This window comes from Salvia miltiorrhiza, chromosome 4 (assembly GCF_028751815.1).
Source record: "Salvia miltiorrhiza cultivar Shanhuang (shh) chromosome 4, IMPLAD_Smil_shh, whole genome shotgun sequence".
Lineage (NCBI taxonomy): Eukaryota > Viridiplantae > Streptophyta > Magnoliopsida > Lamiales > Lamiaceae > Salvia > Salvia miltiorrhiza.
Window position 1 is genome coordinate 20,241,981 of NC_080390.1, and position 27,668 is coordinate 20,269,648.

The 27,668-nt window shown below is 36.5% G+C and overlaps 2 protein-coding genes across 3 annotated transcripts; one reads left to right on the plus strand and one right to left on the minus strand.

Moving 5' to 3' along the window:
- Window positions 1–3,508: 3,508 nt before the first annotated feature.
- Window positions 3,509–8,794, minus strand: LOC131021078 (kinetochore protein NUF2 homolog). 2 transcript variants are annotated; one of them, XM_057950169.1, is made up of 11 exons: window positions 8,396–8,794; window positions 8,098–8,316; window positions 7,479–7,569; window positions 7,214–7,393; window positions 6,854–6,943; window positions 5,901–6,008; window positions 5,300–5,353; window positions 5,024–5,138; window positions 4,791–4,948; window positions 4,605–4,700; window positions 3,509–3,815 (listed from the first exon to the last, which is right to left on the minus strand). In XM_057950169.1, exons 1-11 carry the CDS (start codon window positions 8,554–8,556, stop codon window positions 3,735–3,737), a joined length of 1,353 nt encoding a protein of 450 aa, XP_057806152.1. In that variant the 5' UTR covers window positions 8,557–8,794; the 3' UTR covers window positions 3,509–3,734. The 2 variants fall into 2 exon arrangements, with proteins under 2 accessions (XP_057806152.1, XP_057806151.1); XM_057950168.1 differs by lacking the exon at window positions 3,509–3,815 and having other exon boundaries at window positions 4,423–4,700; window positions 8,396–8,765.
- Window positions 8,795–24,333: 15,539 nt separating this feature from the next.
- Window positions 24,334–26,562, plus strand: LOC131021081 (3-ketoacyl-CoA synthase 7). The gene has a single exon (XM_057950171.1). The coding sequence runs from the start codon at window positions 25,142–25,144 to the stop codon at window positions 26,513–26,515; it is 1,374 nt and encodes a 457-aa protein (XP_057806154.1). The 5' UTR covers window positions 24,334–25,141; the 3' UTR covers window positions 26,516–26,562.
- The last annotated feature ends 1,106 nt before the right edge of the window (window positions 26,563–27,668 follow it).

Consider the following 27,668-nt stretch of genomic DNA (forward strand, 5'->3'; position numbering starts at 1 on the left):
CAGTTCGCATGTGTCTGTTCATTCTAGGGTTAGGGTTTCAGTCTTTTCATCCTTGTCGTATGTCCATATACCTTCCTGTGAGAATTTTTTTCCGACCATGTCTAACAAGGAATTTCCATCCGACTGGAGTATTACCGACGCTGATTTGATGTATATGAAGGACGAGATGCAGAGAATGGTAAAGGATGCATTTAAGCCTCTCCATGAGAGGATGGACCAGTTTTTTGAGCAATCTCATTCCACTTCGACTCGAGGCGGCCGTGGTCGAAGTGGCGCAAGGGATCATGAGGATATCAAGTTGAACAATGTTTCTTGTGGAAGGGAGTGGGATGATTGGATCTATGAGAATCAGGGCACTTGGAGGCAGTGTCAACCATTTTCTAGTGGTTCCTCGTTTAAAGGGAATCAATGGACAAGTGAGGCGCTGCCACGTGATGACAAGAAGCAGTTCTTTCGGTCTCGGACCGAGGGTGTGAATTCAGCACATCAAGGTACTCCGACAGTTTCCGATGGTTGCCATCGAGTTACAACGTGGTTCATGTATCAGGGATTCGGACATCGTATGAGTGAGAGTTCGGGCTCACCAGTTATGATCATGAGAGATGATCGTGAGGTGGTGGTGACTGCGGGTAAGGAGGCCGATCCTGATATGCCAAAATTGGAGGAGACCGACGAAGAAGTGGCAGTTGTGGTGCAAGTCGATAGAGAGGTTGTTGCTATCAAAGATGAGGCATGTATGAATCTAACGGAGACGAAGGTTGCAGTGGAAGTTGTGGTGGATATCAAGGATGAGGATTCACGTGAGGAAGTGCTTGAGAAGTCTACTTCATCTATTTTCGACGCAACAGGCTTTGCCTGCAAGCTATGGGTATTGAACAGGAGCAGCGCTGTGATGGTGCAAATAAGTTCGAACTGACCTTTTTCACGCTACATCAGCTGCAATGGCAGAATAATTTTGGCGACACCATGCTGATGAAGTTGGTGAGGGGTCCTGAAAGGGAAATCTTTGGTGATGCAGCGCCGATGCTAACTACATGGCTGTTCGGAAGAGAGAAGAGGCATGGAGGTATTTTCAACAACACTTTCGGCATGTTCAAAGTTCAAGAAAATTCAGCGTTTGAGCCGAAGCATATGGTTTTTGATCCCGGCAAGATGAATGATGGACAAGAGAGAACAGCTAGGGTCCATCAATCGTTTCTTGCAATAATCGAAGATCTGATTTTTGATCCCGGCATTGGCATTCACGACTTGGATTTGAGGACAAATCCTCTTCAAGAAGAGGGGAATGATGCAGCCCGCGCAGAACTAAGTTCGCGCCAGAGCGGACTTTTCAGAGCAGCGAAGTCATGCACTCGCCAGAGAAATCAAAAGGCCAGAGCAGAGAAATCAAAAGGCCAGAGCAGCGAAGTCATGCACTCGCCAGAGAAATCAAAAGGCCAGAGCAGAGAAATCAAAAGGCCAGAGCAGCGAAGTCATGCACTCGCCAGAGAAATTAAAAGTGCCAGAGCAGAGGAGTCCGCAGAGCAGCGGAACCGAGCAGAGCAGCGGATCTGACAGAGGAATCGTCCCGACAGAGAAATTGTCCCGAGCAGAGGAATCATCCCGACATAGGAACCTCGGCTTTGCCAGAGCAGAGGAATCGTTCCGAGCAGAGGAATCGTCCCGACAGAGGAATCGTCCCGAGCAGAGGAATCATCCCGACAGAGGAACCTCGGCTTTGCCAGAGCAGAGGAACCGTCCCGACAAAGCGAACTTCCAGAACAGAGCAGACGGCACTAGAGCAGAGCGGACGTGCATAGCAGAGCGTACAGAGCTGGATTTCTAGCTAGGGTTATTTTAGCTTGCTGATCAAATTTCTTTGTTTCCTTGTTTTTAAGTTTCCTTGTTTGTAGTTTATTTCCTTCATTAGATTAGGGTTTTAGTTTGCCTATATATATGGCTACATGTGAACGAAAAACCTAACTAATTTTGATATATGATATTTGTGAGTTAATCTCTCTTGAGAACTACGAGTTCTTCCTGAATTTTGCCCAAGCAAATTCAATTTATCGGCGTATCGGCGAGTTCATCATCCCTCGTCGTGTGTCATTCAACGTCTTCGAGTTGCTGTACCGATCACATCGTTGGGGTTTAGAGACGTTCTCTAGGAAACTTCGTAGATTAGGTCAGGGGTTTTGGGACAAAATTCCACACTTTATCTTTACTTTATTTCTCGTTTCAAGTCTTCCGCGCGTATTTATTTGTTCATTCCGGTGAAGTTCAAGAGGTTACCGGCGAGGTTCACATCAGATTACACCAACACCAAGAAAGGCTACAGCTCCGATGATTACACTTGCTCTAGCGATTACACCAACACGAACCAGCGGCGACGGCTCCGGCGCACGCAACGAACCGACGACCAAGGCTCTGGCGCACGGGACGAACCAGGCATGGAGACGAACGTGTCGCCGTTGATTTAACTTAGATTGTGATCTTTTCCCTAACATCAACTGCTAATTTGCATAGATTCTACAAACTCAATTAAAGCGAACAAGCTGACAATTTGAATTATTCATTATGCATTTGGCGTGGGTTGCTTTCTTTATCCAGGGCCTACTATGCTGAAAATTTAATTGATATAATCCTTTTTTGGCTGGTTTAAATGCATTTATTGTTATCGTGTTGTTGATTATGGTAGAACTGCAGGGATGATGAGAAATTGCTGTTCTAGTGAGGGAAGGTTGCGATTAGCGATGTCAGGAGGCCAACCATCGGGTTCGGCGCAAGCCAATAAAGATCCATCCGTTCGACAATTTGTTGCGAATGGGGAAATTGTAAAACTAGGGGATTTAGGGGAAATTGGAGATTTGGGAAATTAATGCCTTAATTTTATACTCCTTCCGTCCCACGAATCTTGACACGTTTTCCTTTTTGGGCCGTCCCACGAATCTTGACACGTTTCCTTTTTTGGTAATAATTATTACATTCTCTCTCCTACTTTATCACCTTTATTATATTCTCTCTCTCATACTTTATCACTTTTATTACCTTCTCTCTCCTACTTTACAATTTTATACTTTATTAATTACACACTTAAAATACTAATCTACAACTCCTTAATTCCCGTGCCGAACCCAAACGTGTCAAGACTCGCGGGACGAAGGGAGTATTGTGGAAATTCAAATTTAATAGCAAAAAAAAATCTATATGGATGTCACATCAATTAATTTTTTATTTTTTTTTCCGACATGTATATATGGCGTTTTCGGCATTCATGTCATTTTTCGGTTGGTGGTTGGCTGACCATGTGCAATTCCAGAAGAAAAAGAAAGGTTATGTATTATGGGGCGGATTTTAAAGGTGATGTGCAATTCCAAAAAATGAGAAAAGGTAATATATTTATGGGCAATTACCCCAAAAAAAAAATTGATGATATAAACCAGAAAATTGACAAACTTGATTTATTTTACGGCAATAACCCCTAAATAAAATATACTAATATAAAATGCTCTAAATAAACTATTCTAGATAACAAAACGTAGCTCAATTGATAAAATGTTTCCCCTCCAATCAATAGATAAGGGGTTCGAATCATCAAAGGGGAAATGAGGAAGCATTGTTAATCCTCTTTTAAAAAAGAAGAAAAAAAAAACTATACTAACACTGTAATACATGATAAAATTTAAAGAGTCAAAGGGTAGATCGAATATACATGATACTACAGGAACATTTTTGATTGTGTTGCGTAAAAATTCTTAGCTCATTCCACGAATAGCTTCGTGCTCTTGTCCACTCGATGCTAGCAAGTTGCTTATCGATTTTGAATACTTCTCGAACTGCATAAACAATTACAATTCAAGGGGAAGAAAAAGACAACATTGAGCAGACACAAATTAACAAAAAGAATAAAGTTAATTCTTATATTATAGTTTGAACTTTGACTCCATGGTGACACCTGTTAGCTCAAATTTACTTAATGGCTCGACTCAAAATTTCTCGTTAATTGAAGGTGAAGTGCATCACTAAAAGTTTTTTTTGTTTTTTGAGAGGAAAAACTCAAATTTTATATATCGGAATGAGCAATATCTAGGAGCCATGACGGGAAGTCATTTCTCCAGATCATTACATTCGGAGAGGAAATATTGTCATTTTTTTCAATGGATACATCAGCTTCATTCCCATTCCATTATATGCCAAATCCGCTTCTAGAATTACATATCAGCTTTAGTTGGCCGGAAATTTTGACTTGGACTATTAAGTGAACAATGAAGATAAGTATATAGTATTATACTCACATATTTGTAAATTCGGGCTAAAGAGTCACCATATGTGAAAGTCCGAGCTATAAGTTAAGAATAACCCACAAAACATAACATAAATTGCAGAGTCTACTCCAAATCAGTGGCTAGTTGAGTTGCCCTATTCCACTAGGATTTCTATGTCTTCACTACAAAACTCTAAGTTCAAGATTCACTTGCAACATAAATTATCAGCAAAAGAAAGTTCACACTGATATTATTCTCACGAAAATAGTTTAAAATAATAAAATATAGACTGGTTGCATTCAGAATATGAACATAGTTATAGCAACTCACACAGTTAAGAGCATCTATGAAAATAAGTACCTCTGACAAAATTTCTTCTGATTTAAGGCCTAATTCTCGAATTTTAGTGTCTGCTTCCTCCCTCGTATTTTTTCTCTTCAAATTTATAGTATCCGACTGCAAAATGTTGACATACGTAAAATGTAAAACTGGTCACAAGTCCAAAACACAACACGAGCCACCAAAACAATTCATATATAAACCTACCTCAGCAACCACAGATTCCACCTGTTTCTGCCTCAATTCTAATGCACGCCTCTTTGATTCCACTTCAGATTCAACATTATTTACCTCCTTATCTGCCTCTTCTTGGCGTGCAGCTTTCTCTTTCTCCAGTTGCCTCTTGAAATCTTTTAGCTGGTCCGCTGAATAACGGTCCAAATTGAGGAATCAGATTGAAGAAACGATGATAACAGAAAACAGTTTAAAATATGTCCCACCTTTTGATTGCAATTCCACAAGTCTTGCTTCCAGTGATTTAACTAGAACATCTTCATCACTAAGCTTACTTTTGAGGACCTTCACGTCTTTCTCAACTGACTTTGCAGAACTTACCTGTTGGTAAGACGGCCATAACAATTCACGTAACAAACTTAAAATAGACCACTTGATTACATGGATAATTGTTTTAACATGTTCCAAATGCCAGTTGGGACGATATAATAATTTCAGAAAAATATGGAGTGTAGGTATTGGACAAACAGAAAAGCTAAAACCTGCTCTTGTACAGCCTGCATCTGACTAAAGTGCTTAGAGATTTTCTTACAAGCCTGAGGATCAGAAAAAAAGATCTCATCAATCTCACTGCAGTTCATAAAGAAAATACAATGAATAAATATATTTGTTTTTCAAATAATATCATAAATAGAACTGTAGTAATGCATCTACATGCTTCACAGTATGGTCCAGTCAGCATTTTTTCTATAGTTTCAACCATTAAGAACTCATTTGATACATGGTATGGGATACGGGATAAGATGTGATATATTTGATTGTCTTTTACAATATGTTATATTAATATCATGTTTGGTAGAATGCATTAAAATATAATTGTTGTTGATATGTGTTAAGATTATATAAAGCTAATAATGGTTATAATTATGATTTGTATGGTATATAGAATCACCCAAATCTGTATAATATTTTCGGACTTTTGATTTACAAAGGGCTGTGTGGTTTGTATCAAACAAGATATTAGGGTGTTATATATATGTATATATATATATATATATATATATATATATATGTATATTACCCTAATCATCCGTACCAAACCAACCATAAATGAGTAACATAGAAGTTCTTAACACAGAAGACCTTAGCATAGGCCTCAAGCTTGGCAGTCTTATCCTGAAATGATTGTGTTGCAGCTCTTTCAGCATCTTTTGCCTCAGCTAGGGCCAACTTTTTCTCCTCCAAAGCCCTCTGAAAATTTTTAAAAAGAAATAAAAAAGATAATCTAGGATTCAGTGCAGTCCTTACTATCATCAGTTCACCTACTAAGGATGAACATATTCAGGTATGAAATGCGATATGTAAATACAATTCCCAGACGGAAATTTAGAACTTCTTGTTCCTCTTTTGGAGTATGTAAAGATAACCCATTCAAACTCAACAGATGACAATGCACAAACAGAAAGAACATGAACAGCGAAGAAAATAAAGAACAACAAAAGGTGGAGACCATAAAGATCAGGCTCAGTCATAATGGAGAATTGACAAGTGCACCTACTTTGGTCACAAATTAACATCTGCTAATCTGAAAAAAAAACAAGACAATAGAAGTGTAATTCTTAAGGTGTAAGCTAATTCATAAAATCACACAGCAAGCATAATAGGACTTGTTTGTGCATATCAAAGTCAAAGACTAATAATAAACAATAGAAAACACACAAAATTCCTATGTGACCTAAAACCAATGATGATTCGTCCCTCATAATGTTACTGACCTATTAAGTAAGTAGACCACAAAAGCAAAACCCAATCAAGATTCATGTGAGGAAAATGACATTATTATTATGCTTAAATAGCTCTATCATGAACTACAACTTGTGGTTCATACAACTAAACTATGTCTGGCTGAAAAATCTGGCTTTCAAAGGTACAGCGTTGCCATGTAATATGATGCCAGGCAGCTTCCAATGGAAGCAGCATATAATCAAACGCAACTTAGCTAACTTTCGTTTGAAAATATTTTGAACATCTACAGATATAAATTATACTTCATCAAATTTAGTAGAGATTTAGACAACAAATGATATAGACATTACCTGGAGCTTGTCGGGTGATTGTACGATTTTAGAACGTAAACTAGCATTTTCTTGAACACTTTGAACCAGAGCAAATTCTGCATTAGAGATCTGATAAGAAAAGCATCCAATCAGAAGGATCCTGGTTTATTGTGTCCACATCAAGCCTTTAAATAAGATGGGGACAAGGTGAAAACTAAAGCATGTATTCCAAGAAAAAGCTAATAGGACTTTGCTCAAAATATGAAAATCACAAAGGCAACTGTAAAACTGTAAATGGATAAAGCAAAACCTTATAAAAAATGTATCGCTGATCAGAGTATTTCACATAAAAAAAAAACAAGTTAACAATAAAGAGACACACCAAGCAAGATGCCAAACCTTCTCATCAGTTTCTTTGCCTTTCTCCTTCAATTGTTTAATCGTAGTCCTCAAAGTTGCTTGATGCTTGTTGAGTTCATCAACAGTCTGATGCAGTTCCTTAATCTTGAAACTCACTTCTTGTACAAGCGGCAGCTCCTTCTCTCTCAACTCCTCAAGCTCTGCTATCTCCGCTTTCAGCTGAGATATATTAAGATAATTAACATATAAATCCAGTGTACCAATAAATTCCTGTTCAAACACCAGCATAAACGTCATAAAGTACCTGCAATATTCTAGCTTCAGCAGCTAGCTTCTGCTGCTCAAAATGCTCCAGATCATCGAAAACAGGCTTCAATTGCTCCATTTTTGCGTGCCTAAACAGATAATTAGTGCAAATTATGCACCACTCCAATTCCTAACAGTTATATCAGTACTGAATTATGATAACAAACTGGTTTCGTGATCACCGGGGATTAAAAAAAATGGGGGTAATTGCACATAAATACACGAACTTTCACCAAAATTCTGATTTCACACATGAACTAAAATTTTTGACTCCAAAAACACAAACTTTGAATTATCTGATTTTTCACAAGGTTTTTAATTTTTGGCGAATTATGTGATCGTGGCTAGCTAAAGTCGCAAATGAAATCTTCCGTGACTAGGTGAAGTGGCATAGACATCCAAAACTACGTCGGTTGTTTAAGCCATGTAAACATTTCAAGCATCCACCTCAGTATTATTTTTGAGGCAATTGACAGCCGTGTGTAAAACCAGAACAATTGACAGTTCATGTATTTAGAGGTACGATTTTTAGTTCATGAACAAAACTAGAATTTGGTAAGCGTTTGTTTATTTAGGTGCAATTACCCTTAAAAAAAAACAACAAAAAATATTTCCACCTGTGGAGGTGAAAATTGAGGAGGGCGCCGAGGAAGCATTCGGTGCGGTCGGGATCCGGCTTTATCAAGTCTTTCGGGGTGAAGGATTTGGGACATCTTATAGCCGCCAAAAGCTGTCGAAGTTTGACGAACAAATTCATGATCCGAACCGAGTGCATGTGGTGTTCGGGGTTTTCAAGATGCTCCAGCGCCTCGAATTCCATCTGCTCCTCATCGTCCCTGTAGATTCATAAACAATAACTTGAAAGCAAGAAATGTACAATTGATTGGAGATTTAGGGTTAGGATGTTCAGCTTACTTGAGAATGTCCATATAGATGAGTATATGAGAATAGAGTTTGCAGATGAAGTCGGGGTCGGGGCGGTGGAGGTCGGCCTCCGACACGGCGGCGATCTGGGACTCCGCCAGTACCACGACGATGTCGTGGCGGGGAAGCCTGGGGTAATCGAATTTCGACATTACTTACCAGAATTTCTCCTTCGTTACACCAACTGTTTGCGTTTAGAGCGGCAGCGATTATGGTGTGATGTGATTGGAAATCTGTAGCACAATTCAACTGTTCAAATTGAAATTCAGAAGTGCATTCAGAAGATCTAGTGGTTGTGCACCGGGAGAGACGGTCGGGGGCGGGGTTTTTCCCGCTTCTTCTAGAATGTGGATTTAAATTTGTTTTTGCAACTACTCCGTCCCTACTAGCATCAACCTTCCCTTGAATTCTACAATTCCACATCACCTTTAAAATTCGTCCCTAAATACACCATCTTTCCTTTAAATTCTACAATTGCACATCACTTTTAAATCCGTCCCAAAATACATCACCTTTATATTTTTTTCTATTCTTACACATGACTAAAAATTCCTCAAGAAATAAATTAAAGTGTTAATTTATAAATTTAAATATCTTTTTATATATAATTCTTTATAAAGTTTAAAATTATACTCCCTCCGTCCCAATAATGAAGTCTCCTTTGTTTTGGGCACGGGTATTTAGGAGAGGTAAAGTTGATGTTAAATTAGTAGGGACCACATAATTAGTGCTTTAATTAATGTTATTTTATTTCTTAATTAAATTGACTAATCAAGTCTAGAGCTATGCGCCTCTCTCTCTCTTTAGCCCCAAAACTTCCTCCTCCATCTGGAATCTGCCGCCGCCGCTACTGAGGGGCCGGCGAGTCGCCGCCCTTATTCTTTCTTCGGTCGGCGTCACAATTCCCCCTTCCTCTTCACTGTCATTCTCTCCATTTCTCTTCCTCACACTCAATTTCTCAAAATCGAGCCCAAAATCAAGCAGCATAAACCAAGAAAACCCAGATCCAGTGAAGCATTACCATCAAAATGTGGCCGAAAATTATGAGCGGAAAACGAAATATAGTTGTCCAAGATCCAATTTTTCTGCCCTCTCTCTCTCTCTCTCTCTCTCTGTAATTAGCTGTTGGCCTTGAGAGGAAATTTAAAGAAGACAACCAAGACGAGGAGAAGGTAGAGGAAATTGTGGTCGCAGAAGCCCTCCGGCGACTGGAAGTGGATGAGTCGCGGCGGAGTGGACGCTTGAACGGTGCGGCGGTGAAGCCCTCTGCGCTCGATTTCCGGCGAGGCAGCAGGACCTCCACCTTCGTCCCTATATTATTCGAGCAGATCTGCCGCGGTGCAGGCGGTAGAAGGCGGTGCTGGAGCATGGTGGAGGCGGCGGAGGCGTTGGCGTTGGAGTCGGTGCATTTCGCCTTTTGCAGAGGGCAGCGCCGCCGCTAGAAAAACGGGCGGCGGCTGGCTGCGCGGATGTGTCTGGGAGAGGGAGTCGGTGGAGGCGGAGAAGATCAGAGGCGAAGGCGGCGCGCCTTGTCGCTGCGGTCACCGGGAGAGAAGAGGAACGGTGGTGGTGACTGGTGAGGCGTCCGAGAGAAAGAAGAGGCGAAGAGAGAGAGAGAGTGTCAGATTTGGGAAAGAGAGTGAGAGAGAGAGAGAGAGAGATTAAAGTTAAGAAAGAGAGAGAATAGCTAATTAATTGAAGTAATTGTAGTGTAATTTATGCCAAAAAAGGAAAGAAGACTTGAATATTGGGACGGCCCAAAAAGGAATAGGAGACTTGAATATTGGGACGGAGGGAGTATATATATATATATATATATATATATATATATAGTTGGATTCTTGTAGTATCCAAGCTTATAATAAATCTGTAGGTCCAAATCTAGACCACACATTTATGACATTTGGCGCATCAAGATGGTTACACGTGGCAAAGAGCTTCCAAGCATTTCAAGGCAAAATCTGGAGATGAGCTTACATAGTATACTTAGTGTGGAACATGCAATTATTGTCCACGTTAATAAAATGGTAACACATACGATCATAACATTCAAAACGACACAGTTTTGCAAATCTGGAAGCCACGTCATATAAAGTGGTAACACCTAATCTAATTAAAGTGTTAAATATAAATTTAAATATCTTTTTAGCAGCGGAAATATAATAAAATAAAATTCTTTATAAAAATAAATAAAGAATTTTATTTTATTATATTTCCACTGCTATAAAGATATTTAAATTTATAAATTAACACTTTAATTTATTTCTTGAGGATTTTTTAGTCATGTGCAAAAATAGAAAAAATATAAAAGTGATGTATTTTAGGGCGGATTTAAAGGTGATGTGCAATTGTAGAATTCAAGGAAAGGTTGTGTATTTAGGGGCGGATTTTAAAGGTGATGTGCAATTGTAGAATTCAAGGAAAGGTGGTGTATTTAGGGACAATTAACCGTTATTATTATTATTAGGTGCTCTCTATTCCATTATTATTATTGTCTTATTTTTCTTTTTGGAGTATCCCATTAATATTAACTTATTTTTATTTTTAGTATTCCCTCCATCCCAGTTCATTAGTCCAATTTCATTTGGGCACGGAGATTAAGAAACTTGGTTTTTGAGTGTAAAAGTGAGTAAAGGTGTGTTGGACCACATTATTTATAGTGTAAAATCATTACCAAAAATAGAAATGAGACTATTGGAGTGGGACGTCCCCAAAAGGAAAATGGGTGATGAGAGGTAAGAATCTATCAGCAGCACAGGATATATGACAAGCGTTTACTTACATATATATGCCTATAAATTGCAGAGTTGTACTAACTGCGCAGGCATGATAGTGGAACTTGAAGACCAGTCTTTGAGAGAGAGAGTCTGCGCTGGCGAGACTCCCTACACGAACAAGTATAACTTAATAGCGTAGACTTGATTGAAGACCGGCTAAAAAGGCACATAAGTGGAACTCTGAGATTATTACCTAAGAGAGCAAGCCTGCGCAGCCAGAGTCACTCACATGAACAAAGAGAATGAGAGAACGAAACTCCAGCGCAGATATCTAATGGCCCGACCAGCGCAGCGCCGACCCGCAACACCTCAATCATAAAGCTGCAAGTTAGTTAGGATTGAGTAACTTTTTGGATAGTGACCGCCGCCAATGTTAGTACGTGCAGAATACGTGAGAAATGTGAGAAAACCATTGTACCATTTGCCCTTGTAATTCTTATATATACTCCATGTAATCCTCTTTGGAGGCTGGCTGACAATTTGAATAGAAATATCTGATATTCTCCAAGTGTTTAGAAGTTCTAGTTCATATTAAGAATTCTCGAGCTCACAGGTCGATTTTCTACCCCATCTTTGCGTGTTTAAATTAGGTGTTGGTTTCATGTTTTACCAACTGGCACCGTCTATGGGAATTTGGGCTAAGGCGTGAGTTTTATGCGTTTCTGGGTTGTGTTATTCTTGTTCCCTGAATTTTATAGGTTCTCAACGTAGATCTGTGGTGTAAAAGTGAGTTTTGGGATCAATCTCTAAATAGGTGTTCAAATCTGAATTTCTTCGATGTTTTGCATGATAAACCCTTAAAGGAATGAAATTTTTTTGCTCTCTGTTGGGTACACAGAATGTCTGCTATGCCTCTTGTAAATCAGTCGTTGGGTCATCGTTGGGTCTATGTGATTTCTGACGTGTTTCTTATGAGTTAGCTGACCGTTTCCTTGCTTTCCTGTTGTGGGTGAGTTTTTCTTGTGTTTGAGGAATTTTTTCTCGATTTTTGCACTACGATGTGGTTGTGAATCATCTTTGGTGTTGTGCTCTGTTCTGTAAGTCGTTTTGTTTTAACTAATGATCGTTTTTTATGTGGGTTATATGAATGATGCTATTATTTTGGAGCTAATGATAATGGTTATTTTGGTGATTGATACTGTTCTCTTTGGAAAGAAGAGGCGATTATGGCTTTTCTGGGTTTATTTTCCAGAAAAGTTCGATGATCTTCATGACTGTTCTTCAGAATGGTTTTTCTTGTGTATCTATTTCTTTGACAAGTCCGTACTTTTGATCTTGAAATCATCTTGTGGGCCGGAGTTCGTGAGTTTTCTAAGAAAGTTTGTTATTATCTAGAGGGTTCTATGTGGGTTTTATGAGCTTCATGATCGCAGAGAATAATTATTGCAGACAACGAAGGAGTTCGGCGTGGGAATGTTGCACAAACTCTTTTCTGCGTACAATTAACTCTATTTTTTCTGTTTATTATTTCTGCACACAAGTACTAAGCATGGGGACTAATGATCCTCATCGAGATCTTGTCAAAGATTTCGAGGCGGTTGCGGATAATCCAGGCAGTAAGAAGGCAGGGATTTCTTCAACCAAAGGATTTGATTTTTCAGAACTAACACCACCAGATTTCGCTACGACCAACAACCTCATCCCAGGAACAGCACAGTCTCTTATTGGAACGACAACCCTGACTAATACGGCAACTATGCCTACACCAGGACTTCTCAACGTCACTATGACAGAGCAAGTGATGGCAATGCTGAACTATGCTGCTTTGCGTCAATTCATGGGAATGCCACCTGCTTCTATCACACCAATAACTCCTCCGGAAGAGGGACCGATCGCCCACAACAAAACCACCATCACGCCTGCGCGGGGAAAAGGGGTTGAAGATCCCAATATTTCAAAACTAGTCACCCAGAAGGGGGCGGAAAATGTCGAGAAAGAGAAGGAAAAAATTAGCCAGAAATTCATTGCCGATAGTGTTCAGCTAGAAGATGTGGGTGATTCTACCAGCCGAACCACTCCACAACGTGGTTTGGGAGCTCAAAGGGAGAACTCTAAGTTGAAAGAGAAGGTATCATTCTTGAAGAGCTAGTTGAAAACCCTGGAAACTGAGTTAAAGGGACATGATCAAGAGACCGAATTAAATAAAAATTCTGACCAAGAGGAGGGGACATTGGAGGAACGAAGAAGGGAACCTTGGAAGAAAATCTGGCGCAGACCGGAAAAGACCTTCACGGTTTCACCATAAGGGGAAGTGAAGGACGTAAGGACACCCACCGCATGATACTGCGGCTTAATGCCAGCTCTTTTTCTGATGAGATTTTGCTGGAACCCTTGTCGATCAACTATAGGCCGATTACACTGGATTATGATGGAACTACAGACCCTGAGGTGCACATAGCCCGTTTTGAAGGCTTAGCCACTCTACACCAATATGGAGAGGGGATTAAGTGCAGAATCTTCACAACCACTTTGTCAGGAATGGCTCAGAGATGGTTTCATAACCTCAAAAGTGACTCTATCCATTCATTTGGTGATCTCTACCTCATTTTTATGAGACAATTTGCCAGTTCAAGGCAGGTAGGAAAGGCAGCAATCTCCCTAATGGATATCAAGCAAGAACCACAAGAAACACTGAGAGAGTATGTCGCCAGGTTTAACATGGTTGCACTGGACATACCTGAGGCGGAGTCGCAAATCAAATGGTATGCATTTGTTCGGGGGTTAAAACATGGGCCTCTTTTTGAAGCATTACAGATAAAGGGATTTTGATGATATTATGGCAATACTACCTGGGTACTTACAGTTAGAGGAAGCGAAAGTTACGCGAAGAGCGGAATTAGAAAAACATAGGTCGAAAAAGAGTGAGGGCAACACAAACCGCAATGACAAATATTCACTATGTGAATTATCATTCATCCAAGTCAAATATTATGCTTCAAGAAATTGAAGGCAATAGACAGACGTTTCCATAACCCAAGCCAAGTGTGTAAGAGTTTGTACCACAAGACACTGCACACACTGTTGACATATACGTGCCACCACAACTCCATTGTAGTGGGAGGGTTGTGGGATAACCCGATCGATTTATGTTCTTGGGAGAATCTTTAGATTCGGTCCCTGATAGTGAATATAAGAAAATCGACCCAGATATCTACTTGGAATTAATGGGAGACGAGAATGTAGATTCCTGGCATACCTCAATGTAGCAATCCATTAATATTATAGGTTGTATACTAGAAAAATCTTGCTACTAGAATGTCGTAAAGCCATAGGTTGCAAGTGAGTATACAAGAGAATGATAAAGTCCGAATGAGCATGGCCGTAGCTTTTAAGGCTAGACTGGTGGCAAAAGGTTATACCCAGTATGAGGGTATAGATTATGATGATGTTCTTTCGCCAGTTTCTATGCTCAGAAATTCGGATCATTTTACCCATAACAGCTCACTTAAACCATCAAGGTCTGGCAAATGGATGTCAATTTTTTTTTTCTAAAACTGTTACCTTGGAGAAGGTAGGGACATCTATGTGCAGCAGCCTTAAGGTTACATGGGGGAGGAAGAGAAGCATCTCGTGCCATCGGTGATGTGGTTTACCTTGCATTTTATGAGATAGTACCATCCTAATTGGCGACAATATGGAGTTATTATCAGACATAAAGTAGTGGTTATCCGAATAGTTTCAGATGAAAGACTAAGGAGGTATAGTATACATCTTTGTGATCAAGGTTATAAGGGATCATTAGAAAAAGATGTTGGACTTATCTCGAGTGTCTTACATTGATACTGAGAATACTCGTTTTAATATGCATACTGCCAAGAAAATATTACAACCTTTGAGCTATGGCATTTCTTTATCTAAAGACATATGTCTTAAGATGCCTATTGAGGTTGAGGAAATGAAGACAGTATTCTACGTTTCCGTAGTGGATAGCCTCATGTATGGATTGTTATGTACGAGATCTGATATTTGCTATGCAGTTAGCGTGATTGTAAGATATCAGTATAGTCCTAGTTAAGGACACTGAACTGTGGTGAATTATATTCTCAAGTCCCTGACTAGAGAATAAGGATAGTTTACCAGGTTAGACAGTTTAGTTCTTTTTTGGATTATACGGTTTCGGATTTCCAAGCTGACCAGAACAAAGAATAATTACCTCGAGCTATGTGTTTTCCTTGGGAGGTAAAAACCATTTGGTTTGACCACTACCTCCAGGATCTAAGGGTGATTCCTAGTTTGCGTGAGAGCATCACCTTCGTAATACCTCAAGTGCAGTTGCAAACTTTAAGGAATCCAAGAACCACAAGGGGTCAAACACATGGAGAGTAAGTACCAATTTATGTGATTATTCGTAAATCGAGGTTATGTGCTCATAGAATAAATTCTCACATATTGGAGAAACCTACTAATCTTTTCACAAAAGGCTTATCGCAAATGGTCATTGAAAGATGGGAATGCGATTGATGCCACCCACTTAGGAGACTTTAAGTATAAGTGGGAGAAGTGTTAGGTGATTGGTAGATAGACGTATTGTATACTAAAAGTTTGCTTTAGTATAAGTGGGAGATTGTTGGATTTGTATACTGAAAGCAAGAACGTTTTATGCTTGTATACAATGTTTCCTAAGTTCACTATTTAATCTCTTATCTGATTGTGTTCATGATTGCATATGTATGTCATTTGTCTCTATATAAGTTGATTATATGGTGTGTTGTATATCACAGAAGACCATATAATTGGAATAACCTTAAGAGATATAAATTGATCACAGCCGAGATGACTCTAGGACGAGTCGTTGGTTTAGGCTGCAGTATAGATGGAATGAGTTTGTCTTGACTACTTGTCTATACTGGTACGTCGTAACGTATTGATAGGATCACAGTGAGATGTATTCTTCTATCTGACATATGTGAAGAATCAAGATCTTGGTGACTTAATAAGATCTTAATACTAATAAGGTTTCAAATATATATGTTGATTCGTGTATCACTTTGATTTACTATGGGTGAGAGTTATATATTAACTTGAGTACTCTATCTCTTGGGTGATAGCGGTTAATATATGATATTTGGTTATCTGTATTATTACCCGTATCCGGTATAGGATAATGACATCCCCTTAAGGAGCTCAAAAGGTTTATTACGTTAAACCCTGCTGGTTGATTAAGTTCATACGCAATAATAAGGGTTGTGTCACACCCCAATTTCTGAAGGAATAACTATAACTGAGGTGCAACTAAATCATTGAAATGAACAAGGGAATAACCTTATGAAATCCGAATACCAGGGATAACAATCGGGCATCGCCCATTTGGATAAAAAAAAAAGACAGATATCCAATTGATACAACACAACAAACTTCAGGATCACAAGTTTAGTTTCATGCTTCAAATAACCAACATTCATTAATCAAAATACTTGAGAGTCAAAAGTCTAGGCTCAACAAAAGATATCGTTTAGAGTCATAACATAAAGGTCTTATGTCAAGGAAACGAAAGATAAATAAAGGTTAATACTACAGCGAAAGTCAAAACACGGAGTTGAACCCTAGCCTCAGCTCTCCACGTCAACACCAGCTATCAACCTGAAAAATATTTAAAAATATTTGGGGCTAAGTACTAATGTACTTAGTGGGCTACAACTTTTTAAACATTTCACAATTCATTAGAGCAGTTTATCCAATAATTCATAACATAACTTAGAAGGTTTTAAAACAAAAAGAACTTCGAAGCATGTTAAAGCATTTCATTTTATTAGCACGCCATTGTCAAACTCTGTTTAGTTACTCACTGTGATACCGGACCTTTTAGCCACCGACGTATCGCTTACTCCCATGACACTTGCCCTGAGGACGTAACTCAGACAAGTTGAATTGACCTCGGGACGAAACCCAGGCAGGCCTTACATGATACATGCTCCGGAACACATCCAGCCAAGCACCCTTATAACGCCTCTTACATGAATTAGTGCCCGATGGAGATCAACCCACCGAAACAACTAACAAGTGTACACAATTCTCAAACAACGTGTTCGGTCATAAGAGAACCTCGATCGATCCATGAATTGCGACCCTTAAACATAACAGAGCACACAAAAATATTATTGGATAAACAGTTTTCAATTCATGAAACATTTAGAGCTTAATAACTCAAGCATACATTTGAAAAATAAGCCCACCTGATTAGGCAAAGCCTGTCGTTTATCTTATCTCTGAACCGGAATAGCTGTCTTAGTCCTCACGATCCACAAAGCCTACAAGAAGTCTATAATCTTAATAGGCAAAATAAAGAACTTGCCGACCATTAAATGCCTCTTCATGAAATGCAGATTCTCGCAGGGGATTATACCAACCGAAAAAGATCAAACCAGTAATCGCAAAGTATTCCATTGGCCCTCATTCCACAATTGTATTATTCAAGTTAAATGCAAGCTTCCTATGTTCTAAGCTACCAGGGTCAATATTACTATACAAAATATATAACAGTTGTCCTTGAAATTGCATATTTTTCAAACTCAAAAAATGACCGAAGCAAGAGTTACGAAACAATTCCTGATTCGAACCATCTAATTGTTCCTCAATTAATTTTACATAATTAGATTGACAACGACCGGAGACAACAGCCTTCCTTCCACCTACGGAAAAACAAGTGATTCACGTTCACGTGAAAATCATCCAGACACTATAGATTACGGTGATCCAAAACAAAATTGGCAAACACAAATACTACATAACATAATATAATAAAATCGGCAAGTTTGGAACCGGCAAATGAAGAATCCAAAAACAAATCGGCAAACAACAAAACATAAGAAAACTAAAATAACCATTGCATGTGTGAAAAATAGACAAACAAAAATACTACATTGTACAAAACCTGAAGCACTGTCCACCTTCTTCTTCCTCTGAGTTTTAATCTTTCCCATTGTTTCACTGCCAAAATATTTTCAAAAAAAATCTATAGAATTAAACAAAGACAAAAACTTGAAAGTAAAAACATAAAAAGCAAATTGACGGACAAAATATGTTCGTACCATGCGAAAGAACAGCGCTCCACCACAAGATTCACCGAAATGAAGAGCGATATCGAAAAGAGTAAGGAATTAACGACGAGAGTCACCGAATTGAAGCCGAAAATCGAAAGGACACGGGAGAAAATGAGGAAGAAGACAAGAAAGAACAAGCGGGAAAATGATAAAGTAAAACAAGAAAAAAGATAATTAAGGAAGAAAACTGTTCATATTCCGAACTGCTTAAAAAAACCGATCCTCTTACAAAAAAACCGGTCCTAGTGCAGTTATTTTTTAAAAAAATAAAACCGCTTGTATTTAAAAATATTAAAATACGAAATAAAATGAAAATTTTTAAATAGATTAAAATTATTTAACTACAACTGTGATGCTAAATCAAAAGAGCTATTGCCAGGAATAAAATATAGATTGCCAAATCTTATAGCCGAACTAAAGTAATGTTTGCCAAGCATTAAAATTGTGTTACCAAATATGATATGCCGAAACCATACAAATTCAATATAAGTATTATTACGTATTTCACATTCAATATATGTATTATTACGTATTTCAGAGGAACAAAATTAAAAATATAAATTATTTTAAAATAAAAGTTAATTTATTGAAATTTAAATAGAATGTATTTATTTCACATGATAAACTTACTCCCAAAATTAATATTTTCCAGAATTCCAAGTTTAATATATATTTAATTTAAAAATTATATCCGCCAAGAATATTTCACATAATATACATACTTCGAAATTTAATATTTTCAATAATTGCAATTTTGGTTATATATTTGAATTTGAAAATATGTTTGCCAAACTAAATTCATCGCAAAAACTTGTGTGCGGGTGGCTGCATACCATGCGGTCACCCGCATATTAAACGCGTATATACATATTATGAGGGATCATAATCATAATTTTAAGCTTGGTGTAGTGGTGAGAGTCCAATAGTGCTCACTTCCTAAGAGCATCCGCATCGCATGGAGCGAAGGGAGCGTCGATCCGGCGTGAAGAAACGTCCGCCGCGCTGGAGACCCGGCCAAGTGCGAGGCCGAGGCGAAGCCTAGACACGGGTGAAGGCGGAGGCGTGTGTGGCGCGTCCTGTGGACGCGCCATTTTTTTTTTTTTTTTTAAATTCTAAATTCCTTTTTTTTTAAATATGACCGTTTAAATTTTTTTTTTTAAAGATGGACCGTTGGAGGCCAACGGCCGAATTTCAATCTTTTTTCTTTTTTTTATTCCCCTTTTATCTATATATATCACAACTCTTCTCCATTCATTTCATTATCTAAAAATCATCTCCACATAAAAAAAAATTCTAAAAAAAATGTCTTCCTCCTCATCAAGCCACGAGGACGAGCGACGTGCTGAAGAATTTTCCTAATCTTGTACAACAATTTAACCAAATTGTTCAAGATATTGGTGATCCAGAAGAGCAACCTCGTCGTCGGCGACGAAGCGAGCGGAAGAAGGCTTTCATTCGTCGGGACCGTGAAGCCGGCGCTGTACGTTTGCACGCGAATTACTTTGATGAAAATTCGGTCTTCCCCGACAACATCTTCCGCCGCCGTTTTCGAATGTGTCGTGCGTTGTTTTTGCGCATCGTTAATGCCATCGCAGCCGATCCATACTTCCAACAACGCACGGATGCACTTGGGAGGCCCGGCTTCACGCCATTGCAAAAATGCACTGTCACTGTTCGTATGCACGGATGCACTTGCAAAAATTATGTCTTTAAATTATTGTAATGTAGAATTTTAAGTTTAATAAAATTTGAATTTTAAAAATAAAAGTGTAGAAATATGAATTTTGTGGAAATGGGGATCTAAGCACCCACCTAAGACACAATGCATTGGAGAGGGGTGTGTCTTAGGTGGGGCCCACTCCTAAGACACCCCTCTAAGCAACAAGCATTGTGGATGCTCTAAAGGTCACAAGTTCGACTTCTCCTATCTCCATTTTTTGCGATTTTTCCTTTCTTTGTTTTTTTTTTACACTTTTTGGGTTTTGTTTTTCAGTCTCCATTTTTGCAATTTTTTTCCTATTTTTTTTCTTTTTCTCTACACTTTTTGGGTCTTGTTTTTCTGGTTTTTTTTACGCTTTTTTCCTTTTCCTATTTTATTTTTTTATTTTTATTTTAAATTTTTTGCATTTTTTTTATATTTTGTTTTTTGTATTTTCTTTTTCTTTTTTTTACTGCTTTTCTATTGCATTTTTTTTATTTTACTGTTTTTCTTTTGCATTATTTTATATATTTTGGTTTTTTTCGTTTGTTTTTTATTTATTGTTTTTCTTTTGACTTTTTTATACATTTTTATGAAAAATATAATATTTTTAAACTATTACATTCCTTTATAACAATAATTACTTTTTATGACAACAATAATTACTTGAGGAAAATAACTAAAAGTATAAGATCTCGTGAGTAAAAATAACAATTATCGTGAACAAATGTTTCAAAATTATTACATTTGTTTATGATAATTATTACTTTTATTTATTAGAACTTGTACTTTTAATTATTTGGTTAAGTAATTATTATAGTAAGAAAAAGCAATTATTGATATGAATAAAAGTAGTGCTTATTTTTACTCATTAGAACTTATATTTTTAGTTATTTAGTCAAGTGAAAATCGTCCAAATAAAAGTAAACATCAATATGATTAAAGGTAATGTTTTAACAATATTACATGTATTCGCAATAATGTTTATAAAAATAAGGTACCCAATTTATACTTTTAGTTATTTAATCAAATAATATTATTGTAAAAAAAATAATCAGGGTATTAGTATTCATTATTTAGGGTTTAGTATTCAATATTTAGGGTTTAGTATTCACTATTTAGGGTTTAGTATTCAGTGTTTAGGTAATTACAAAATGTAGAATGATAGAAAATACTTATAGAAACATAAGTATACATTTGTACAAAGAAATGTATATACTAGGCTAAATAAAAGCAAATATTTCCGTTAGGGTTTAGCATTCAAGGGTTAGGGTTTAATATTCATTATTTAGGGTTTAATATTCAGTGTTTAGGTAATTACAAAATATAGAATGACAGGAAATACTTATAGAAACATAAGTATACATTTGTACAAAGAAATGTATATGTTAGACTACATAAAAGTAAATATTTCCATTAAGGTTTAGCATTCAAGGATTAGGGTTTGGTATTCATTATTTAGGGTTTAGTATTCAATGTTTAGGGTTTAGTATTCACTATTTAAGGTTTAGTATTCAGTGCTCAGGTAATTACAAAATATAGAATGACATGAAATACTTATAGAAACATAAGTATACATAAAAGTAAATATTTCCGTTAGGGTTTAGAATTCAAGGGTTAGGGTTTAGTATTCATTATTTAGGGTTTAGTATTCAAGGTTTAGGGTTTAGTATTCACTATTTAGGGTTTAGTATTCAGTGTTCAGGTAATTACAAAATATAGAATGACAGGGAATACTTATAGAAACATAAGTATGCATTTGTACAAAGAAATGTATATGTTAGACTACATAAAAGTAAATATTTTCATTAGGGTTTAGCATTCAAGGATTAGAGATTAGTATTCAAGGTTTAAGGTTTAGTATTCACTATTTAGGGTTTAGTAGTCAGTGTTAAGGTAATTACAAAATATAGAATGATAGGAAATACTTATATTAACTTCTTAATATGTAGAGTCATACTTATTTTCAAATGTAATAGTTATACCTAACAAATGTATACATTATTGAAAAAAAATGTAAATGTTAGATCTACTTAAAGTACATATTCCTGTATGAACAGTAAGATAAAAATAATTGTATTACTTTCATAGTAATATGATTATCCACAACAAATAATTATCCATAGTAATAATTTATACTTTTAGTTATTTAATCAAATAATTATTATTGTAAGAAAAAATAATCATTGATATGTATAAAAGTAATGTTATTTTTACTTATTAGAACTTGTAATTTTGTATATTTGGCCAAATAATCATTGTCGTAATAAAAGGTAACTATTGATGTGTTGAAAAGTAATGTTTCAAAATTATTACATTTGTTCACGATAATGTTACTTTTATTTATGCGAATTTGTACTTTTAGTTATTTGCTCAAATAAATATTTTTGTAAGAAAAAGTAGTTATTGATGTGAAGAAAAGTAATGTTATTTTCACCCATTAATACATTTGTGCTAACAAATGTATATTTTATACTTATTAAAAGTATATATTGTCTTAATAAAAAGTAATTATTTATATGAAGAAATGTATTATTTCAAAGTTATTACTTTTTACACGAAAATTGTTGATATAAAGAAAGGTATGTTTTAAAAATATTACTTTTCTTCATTGAGATAATTACTTTTTATCATAACAATATTTACTTTGAAATAACTTAGACATAAATATATACATTTAAAAAAGCAAAAAGCATAAATGTATATTTTATACTTATTAAAAGTAAATATTCCTATTAAAATTAAATATTATGGCTCATGATTTACTGTTCAGAGTTTAGGGTTTAGGATTTTAGTATATATAATACTTTATATTGAATGAAAGTAAATACTTATATCATAAGTATATATTTGTGTTAACAAATGTATATTTTAGATTTATTACAAGTAACTATTGTCTTAATAAAAAGTAATTATGCATATGAAGAAATGTAATATTTTAAAATTATTACTTATTTTTACGAAAAATTTTATTTTTACTTACGAAAATTTGTAATTTTAATTATTTGGTTAAGTAATTATAGTTGTAAGAAAAAATAATCATTGATGTGAATAACGGTAATATTAAAAAAGCATATATAAATGGAAAAAAAATAGAAAAAAGTGTTGAAAATAAAAAATTAAACAAAAAAGCCATAAAAAATTGAAAAAAAAAATGAAAGACAAAAAACTAAAAAAAAAAAGAAGCAAAAAGGAAAAAAGAAAAAGAGAAAAAACGATAAAGCTAAAAAAGGAACAAAAAAACAAAAGAAAAAACGAAAAAGACAAAAAACTGAAAAAAAATAAAAAAGCAAAAAATGAAACCAAGAAAAAGGAACAAAAAAACCAAGAAAAATGGACAAAGGGGTTTCGAACCCTGTCCCTTAGAAGTAAGAGGCGCCGTCTTTACCAGTGCACTAGAAACTGCACTAAAATCATTTATATAACTGTTTGATCTGGGTCGGGGCCGCATAGCATGCGGGCCACCGCACCCAAGTCTAACTCTAAATTCATAGTATATGCCTACCATAAAAAGTTACTCGCCGAAAGTTAATTTGCCGAAACCATGGAAACTATAAATTATTTTAAAATAAAAGATAATTTATTGAAATTTAAATAGTTGTATTTATTTCACATGATAAACTTACTCTCAAAATTAATATTTTTCAGAATTACAAGTTTAATATATATTTAAATTTAAAAATTATATCTGCCAAGAATATTTCACATACTTCGAAATTTAATATTTTCAATAATTACAATTTTGGTTATATAATTAAATTTGAAAATATTTTTGCCGAACTAAATTCATATCTGCCTACCATAAAAAGTTACTCCCCAAAAGTTACTTTGCCGAAACCATAGAAACTATAAATTATTTTAAAATAAAAGATAATTTATTGAAATTTAAATAGATTGTATTTATTTCACATGATAAACTTACTCCCAAAATTAATACTTTCCAGAATAACAAGTTTAATATATTTAAATTTAAAAATTATATCTGTCAAGAATATTTCACATAATAAACATACTTTGAAATTTAATATTTTCAATAATTACAATTTTGGTTATTTATTTAAATTTGAAAATATGTTTGCCAAACTAAATTCATATCTGTCTACCATAAAAAGTTACTTGCCGAAAGTTACTTTGCCGAAACCATAGAAACGCGTGATGGAAATGACCACTGCACCTTGATCAAACAAACGTTGAAAATTGGGGTTACTACTTACTACAAATCATTACGTAAACTGTAGTTAACACAGGTTATGTTTAATTTGAATTTAAATTTATTCAAGGCTATAAAGTTAATCGGGACACATGACACGCATCGGGTGTAGCATAGAATTTATCCCCATACACTCAACAACTTTGTCTTAAAACCCGTGCCCCTTTCTCCTAAAAAGTTATTTGGGGACGGAGAGAGTATTAATTACTTTTTATAACAAATAAAGGTAATTAGTACTTAATACAATTATTGCTAATTAAAATATAAATTGTACCTAATCATAATAATTTCAAATTAAATTACTTAACAAGCTTATTCACGAACCATCAAGCCAAATACTACCATGTTGAGCTTAATTTGTTTAATTGATGAGCTTCACTAAATTAGCTCGCATGAACTTTTCTTGAATCAAGCTCCAAATAACTTACAAATAACTTGATTTGTTTACAGATAAATATTGAATGCTATTTTATTAAATGAGGTGGAAAAAAACTAAAAATTCAAGAGGGATGACTCATTATTTTATCAATGAATTTTGTACGAGAGCACATATTTTGAAAAATATTGAAAGTTGAGAATTTTTAAGTTGAAAATGAAAATTTAAGACATATCTTGAAAAATGATGAAAATTAGGAACACAAAACATAACTAACCAATAGTGAGATACAGGAAATGTTGGGACACTAGATCTGAACCACTGCTGGTCATGCAAGTTTGGCATGTTGACGAACACTTTAAAACTCCAATCTAACTATTTATTATATTCATTTCAAAAAGCTTTCCATTTTGATACGAAATGCCAAACAGGTTTGATAAATTTCAAGATTTTGCTTGCTTGACGCATACTCTTACCAGACAAGAAGCCGAAATGCATGATGCAAAACAAGCTCCAGCTTTGATGCATGCAATATTCATGATCAAAGTAGTAAATCCCACTTCTTCCCGCAACAAATTTATAACACAAGGCCAAATGCAACCTGCAGAAAAATTAAGAATTTTACATCTAAGAAAATGTCGATTAACTCTGCAAATACAAGCTGGGCCAAAATTATCACCCCCTTTGCCTTCTCTCAATGTGGAGTAGCCATTGCAGTCGCTATCGCCTCTCTGTTACTTGTATACTTCTTCTCTTCTTCCAAATCCCGTCCCATTTACCTGATAGACTTCTGCTGCTACCTACCGCCTCCAGATCTTCGTGCCACACCGGCTAACTACATAGAACACTTTGAGTTATGTGCTGCTCACGACAGGGAAGCTATCGATTTCCAAGCTAAGATGATCAAGAGGTCAGGCATCGGTGATGAGGCCTGTCTTCCTGTTTCAGTACATCAAATCCCACCTGATAAATCTCTCAGCTGCACCCGAGTGGAAACGGAGACCGTTCTTTTCTCAGTCGTGAAAGACCTCCTCAGCAAGCACAGCATCAACGCGAAAAGTGTTGACATTCTAGTGACCAACTGCAGCATCTTCTGCCCCACACCATCTATCACGGCTATGATCATAAACAAGTTTGGGTTCAGAAGCAATATCAAGAGCGTCAGCCTTAGTGGGATGGGATGCAGTGCCGGCCTCGTGGCCATTAGTCTAGCAAAAGATCTCTTGAGAGTGCAAGGAAACTCACTGGCTCTGGTTCTCAGCATGGAGGCAGTGACCCCTAGTGGCTATGATGGTAGCATCAAGTCCATGCTTTTAGCCAACACGTTGTTTCGTATGGGAGGCGTTGCTGTGTTGTTGTCGAACAAGAAGCAAGACAGGTTGAGAGCCAAATACAAGCTTCGATATCTCTTGCGAACACATATGGGGTCGGATGATCAGTCATACCACTCCGTCATCCAGAAAGACGATGGAGCGGGATCTGTGGGTGTTGCGCTATCGAGATCTCTTCTACATGTCGCAGCAAATGCCCTGAAAATAAATTTAACAGAATTAGGCCCTTCTTGCTTACCACTTTCCGAGCAGCTTCTCTATGGATGGTCAGTCTTTCTAGGAAAATTTCGGAATGCAGCAAGGAAACAGGAAATATACGTACCAAACTTCAAGAAGGCGTTTGAGCATTTCTGCATACATGCAGGTGGAAGGGCAATCATTGATGCTGTGGAGGAAGGGCTGAGGCTGAACAAAGAAGATGGAGAAGCATCCAGGATGACGCTCCATAGATTCGGCAACACTTCATCTTCTTCAGTTTGGTACGAGCTGAGCTATCTGGAGGCGAAAGGCAGGATTAGGAAGGGAGACCGGGTGTGGCAAATTGCATTTGGCAGCGGCTTCAAATGCAATAGCGCGGTGTGGGAGTGCATATCAGAACTCGACCATAACATCCGAAATGCCTGGTCGAGTAACATACATTTGTACCCAGTTCAGATCCTTGATGTAGCAGATCACTAATGAGCCCTTGATGCGTGCTAATTTCTTAATCTTACGATGTTTCATTATTCATAGATGCCACATCAATACAGCCAAGAAACACAAGCATGCCTTACAGAAACTAAATCAATGATAGACAATTCCTTTCCAGAAGTTATATCAAGCATTTTATTGGGGAATCAATGTATCACTAGATACTTATCAGGTCATTACTTTGAGTGCTCTAATCCAAAAATTGTATGTATGCACGCACACACACATATACACAGTTGTGCACACATCACCATTTAATGGTACATAGATGCACACAAATAATGTAATAGTGCAAATATGACGTGGATACTGTACCTGGTCCAAGTAAAACATTAACTCTTATACCAAAATCTATTATATACCACAGACGCATCAGAGAGAGAGAGAGAGATGTTGAATGAATCGAGGTCGATTCTGGTTATTGGACTTGATGCAATAATAACATCAACTTTACCAAAATATATGATATAAAACAGATATTTGAGTGACAGAAAGATGCTGAAGTGGAACAGTGCCAATTCTGCTTATTCAACTTGAGCGCATATACATTCAGTACCTATAGACAAATAGCAACAAAGGGAGGCACCAAGCCACCAGATAACCATCGACACCATGAGACACAAAGAAAATGTGTGTGCGTGTGTTAGTCTAGTGGTTGAGTGGTCAATACCTAAGACCAAAGGTCTCAAAGTTCGAGTCCACGGTCATGTGATCTTTAAAATTATTTGTCCAACTACCAAAAAATAATGTAAGAAAATTTACTGCAGATATTATCAGAACCTTAGTGCAATTCAATCTTAGTTTCAGAGAAAATTTTGACAATCTCATCGGCATTGAGTTTTGAAAGATTTTTCCAGCTGGCATTACTAAAATGGAAACTGCAGTTGTGAAAGTGGAATCAATATTACTCCTTAAAAGTGAATAAAGTAGGCCTAAAACAAGTGCAATATATAAACAGACCATTCTTTTATGCAGCAACTGTTAGAAGTATCACCAAAATATGGAGTCTGTTTTATTCTCCAACTTGGTGTAAATCCTAATATATCAAGTTTATCTTCAGCATCTAGTTCAAGTTGCAAAATTTGAATGAATTCTTGGGTTTAAGTACTTCTATGCATAACGAGATCAGGAGGAAGACATG